Here is a 4,266-nt window from a genome sequence, read left to right as displayed (position 1 = left end):
AAAAAAAAAAGAATGGGAACTGCTATATTTCTATACCTTGAGAAAAGTTCAGTAGGTAATCACTCTTCATCTCTACTCCTGAGTAAGCTGCAGGCCAGGTCTCTGTTTAGATTTGGTTGAGCTTCTTGGAATCCTAACTAGTACTTTCCAAAGAATAGGTCTTTCAGAGAGCAGATTAAGAATCCATTTCTAGGCCAAATGCCAATGGCTCACACCTGTCATCCTAGTTGCTCATGAGGCTGAGATCTGAGGATCACAGTTCAAAGTCAGCCCAGACAGAAAAATTAATTGACTGCATAACTGCCTGCTCAAATGGTAGAACACTAGCCTTGAGCAAAAAGGGGCTCAGGGACAGCACTCAGACAATGAGTTCAAGCCCCAGGACCAGCTATACACACATACAAACACACACACACACACCATTTCTAGTGGGGCAGGCAGAGATAGAGAGGATAGTGAGGTCAGCCCAGGCACAAAAATAGAAGACCAGCTACACACACACACACACACAGAGGACCAGCTACACACACACACACAGAGGACCAGCTACACACACACACACACACACACACAAGACCAGCTACACACACACACACACACACACAAGACCAGCTACACACACACACACACACACACACACACACACCATTTCTAGCGGGGCATGGTAATCCTACTTGGCAGGCAGAGATAGAGAGGATAGTAATTTGAGGTCAGCCCAGGCACAAAAATAGACATTGAGAGACTCCATCTTAACCAACTTAGAAAAAAAATGCTGGGTGTGGTGATATGCATGTGTCTCCTCAGCTACATGGAAAGGGTGTACAGGATGATGGCAGCAGATCCTTCTCACAGGGGCACCAGAGTGAGGCCCTGGCCTCCAGCATCATTCCTCTTGCTGGCCCCTCCTTTTTGAGGCTTCCCTGAAAACAAAAACCTCTCTGAAGTATTTTTGAGCTAGAGGAAACCATCAAGCACTTAGGAAAAAAAATCTTGTACACAACAAAACCTCCAACAGTCTGTTTCACTTTTCTTTCCTTTTTTTTTTTTTTTTGGTTGGCTGTGGAGCTTGAACTTGGGGCCTGGGCACTATCCAGGAGCCCTTTTTGCTCAAGGCTAGTGCTCTACCACTTGAGCCACCATTCCACTTCTGGCTTTTTTTTTTCTGGGTAGCTAACTGGAGATAAGACTCTCATGGACTTTCCTGCCTGGGCTGGCTTAGAACTGTGATCCTCAGATCTTAGTCTCCTGAGTAGCTAGGATTACAGGTGTGAGCCACCGGTGCCTGACAAGGCTATTTTACTTTGAGAGGAGGAGAATATTGAAGAAAGGTGTGAATGGTGTGGTGGGAGAGATGAGCAAGTCTGACAAGGGGAATTTAGGGCGGAGTCCCCCAGGTGTGAGCTTCAGGGAGAGGAGCTGGTTTTGTGTGGAGAGTGTTGAAGGCAGGCTCCTCTTCCCCAGAAAATGGAGAGTGAAGGGAACAGACCTTTTTCTGCAGGAGACGGAGTGTACCAGAAGGGGATGGACTTCATTTTAGAGAAGCTCAACCATGGGGACTGGGTCCACATCTTCCCAGAAGGTCAGTGGGGCTGGCTGGCTGGAGGCCTGGGCGTGCCTGAGCGTGGCTCCCAAGCTCCCCCTGTGCGCTCTCTCTAGGGAAAGTGAATATGAGTTCCGAGTTCCTGCGCTTCAAGTGGGGTGAGTGCCGTGGCCCGCGCCTCTGGCTGGGTGTGTGGGGCAGGTGATGAGTCCACTGTGTGAGCTTTCACTTGGGAGCAGCAGGGGAAAGCACTGCACAGGGACTGTGAAGGAAGTGTGGCCTGGCTCATGACACTGCCTTGCCTCTCCCCCCGACAGGAATTGGACGCCTGATTGCCGAGTGTCACCTAAACCCCATCATCCTGCCGCTGTGGCATGTTGGTGAGCCTTCCCTTGGTGGTGTCTGAGGTGGCAGAGAGCGGGCAACTGGGGTGGAGGACCTAGGACTCCCTGTGGCCCCCGGCTGCCCTGTTCCCCTTAGTGACAAGCCTCCGTCTACCACGCTGCAGGAATGAATGATGTCCTTCCCAATAGCCCACCCTACTTCCCCCGCTTTGGCCAGGTGAGTAGATCTGCTGACCCCTGTCTGTCTCTGTCTGCTGGGCCGCCTGCTGTCTCTTCTGAGCCATACTCCAGAGGACAGATGTGGGAGGAGCTGAGCTTTAGCCACAATAGAGAAACTGAGGGGAGCCTAGATAGGGATTTCCTGACACCAAGAGGTTTACGATGGTAATAGAAAACCAGGCCTGGGTAGGGATAGGCCGTGGGGTTGGAATGGTGCAAATCAGATATGACAGGTGCCAGGACTGGGATTGTGTTGGGTTGTGCATGCATGCATGCATGTGTGCATGCGTGTGTGTCTTTGTGTGTGTGTGTGTCTGTGTGTGCACACCAGTTTTAAGGCTTGAACTCCAGGCCTGGGCAATGTTGCTGAGTTGTTTTTTTTTGTTCAGGGCTAGCACACTCTACCACATGAGCCACAGATTTACTTCTGGCTTTTTGCTGGTTCATTGGATATAAAGAGTCTCACAGTCTTCACTGCTGGGGTTGGCTTTGAACCACAATCCTCAGATCTCAGCCTCCTACATAGCTAGGATTACAGGAGTGAGCCACCAGTGCCCAGCTCTACCTGCGTATTTTAAGGAGGGAAAGAGGCCTAGGGGAGCACATAATATGTCAGAGTAGGACTTGGCTCTGGCTCCCCAGGTTGCTTGGGCTGGGACTGGGGACAGTTCCTTGCTCCTTGTCACCTTCGGCGGCCGGCCTCCCCACAGAAAATCACCGTGCTCATCGGGAAGCCCTTCAGTGCACTGCCTGTGCTCGAGCGGCTCCGGGCAGAGAACAAGTCAGCTGTGAGTGTCCTCCTTGTAGCTGTCCTCAGCCCTCCCACCCCTCAGCCTCCCAGGGCACCTTAGCCAAGGTCCCTGAGGGGTACAGGGCAGCCCCGTCCTCATCCTTAGGTGGAGATGCGCAAAGCTCTGACAGACTTCATTCAAGAGGAATTCCAACGCTTGAAGACACAGGCCGAGCAGCTCCATAACCACTTCCAGCCTGGGAGATAAGCGTTGTCCCACTCAGTCCGGCTGTGGAATCCTCAGCTCCAAGAAGTGGCTGTGTCCTCTAAGGCATGGGAAGAGGCAGAGCTCAGACCTCAGTACCAGCCTGGTTGGCTCTCAGCACCACCATTGGCTTTTTTGCCTTGCATGAACCTGGGGCTGGAGGATGGATGCTGCTTTTAGCTAAGATGCGGGTTTTAGGCAGATTGGCTCCTAACCACTACTGGATGCTCTCTTCTACTTGGTGAGCATCTAGCTCCTCTGTGGTTCGTTAGTTAAAGGAGGGCTTGGCTCTTCCTCACACTTGTCCAAGAAGGCAAGAAGAGTCTTAGGCAGGGGCCTCCTTCCTTCTTGCCTTCCCATTTCCTCTCCTGGGGTTGGCAGGGAGTGAAGGAGGCAGGTGAGCAATGAGTAGGGTGGGGGAGGTGGGGCCTGGCTAGGACTATGGCCCAAGGGCCATAAAGCCCCTAGGCCTGGCTCCCACCTGCGCACCCTTGCCAGTGGAAGAGCGGCTCATTACTTCCTCAGGGATGGCTGTCAGCCATGTCTTCTTTCTGCCTGAGCTTCCCCCACTGCAGAGCCTGTCTTTAGGCAAGGCCTGTCCTTGGGTCACCTGCAGACAGGAAGAAAAGTTCTCGGCCAGAAGTCAAGCCCAGCTGAGCAGAGCCTGCAGCAAGGGCCTAAGAGCTGGCCACTCATCGCCGTGCTGGGGCCCGCCCACTTTTCTATCCTTTCTGTCTTGATACCTCTCATGTCCTGGAGTCTAGATTTTCATGTTTTTTAAAACAATAAAGCATCTATGTTGTGCCATTGTACCTTTGGCCTTTCTGTAGGGATGGGACGTGACCCACTGGACCAGAAAGGAGGATCCATCCCACTTCCAGTGGCTCACACCTATAACTAGCTACTCAAGAGGCTGAGATCTGAGCATCTTGGTTTGAAGCTAGCCTGAGTAGGAAAGTCCATGAAACTCTTATTGCCAATTAATCACAGAAAAAGATGGAAGTAGTGCTGTGACTTAAGTGGTAGAGTTCTAGCCTTGAGCAAAAGGAGCTCAGGGACAGTGCCCAGGCCAAGTTCAAGCCCAGTACTGGTACACATGTGCATGCACACACATACACACAGAAAGAAAGAAAAATAAAGCTAATTAGATCAAGCTGGTGGGGCCACA

General features: G+C 51.8%; 1 protein-coding gene across 2 annotated transcripts in view; it reads left to right on the top strand.

The window, feature by feature from the left end:
- Taz (tafazzin) overlaps window positions 1–3,897 on the top strand; it is an 8,217-nt gene extending 4,320 nt beyond the window's left edge. For both annotated transcript variants that reach the window (XM_013035379.1, XM_013035378.1), the window contains exons 5-10: window positions 1,499–1,579; window positions 1,657–1,698; window positions 1,858–1,920; window positions 2,049–2,101; window positions 2,814–2,891; window positions 3,000–3,897. In XM_013035379.1, coding sequence (XP_012890833.1) covers window positions 1,499–1,579; window positions 1,657–1,698; window positions 1,858–1,920; window positions 2,049–2,101; window positions 2,814–2,891; window positions 3,000–3,101 — 419 coding nt within the window. In that variant the 3' untranslated portion in view covers window positions 3,102–3,897. The remainder of the gene's footprint in view (window positions 1–1,498; window positions 1,580–1,656; window positions 1,699–1,857; window positions 1,921–2,048; window positions 2,102–2,813; window positions 2,892–2,999) is intronic.
- Window positions 3,898–4,266: the final 369 nt, after the last annotated feature.

The sequence above is a fragment of the Dipodomys ordii genome, unplaced genomic scaffold, assembly GCF_000151885.1.
Source record: "Dipodomys ordii isolate 6190 unplaced genomic scaffold, Dord_2.0 Scaffold209, whole genome shotgun sequence".
Classification (NCBI taxonomy): domain Eukaryota; kingdom Metazoa; phylum Chordata; class Mammalia; order Rodentia; family Heteromyidae; genus Dipodomys; species Dipodomys ordii.
This window is presented reverse-complemented; position numbering and strand designations above follow the sequence as displayed.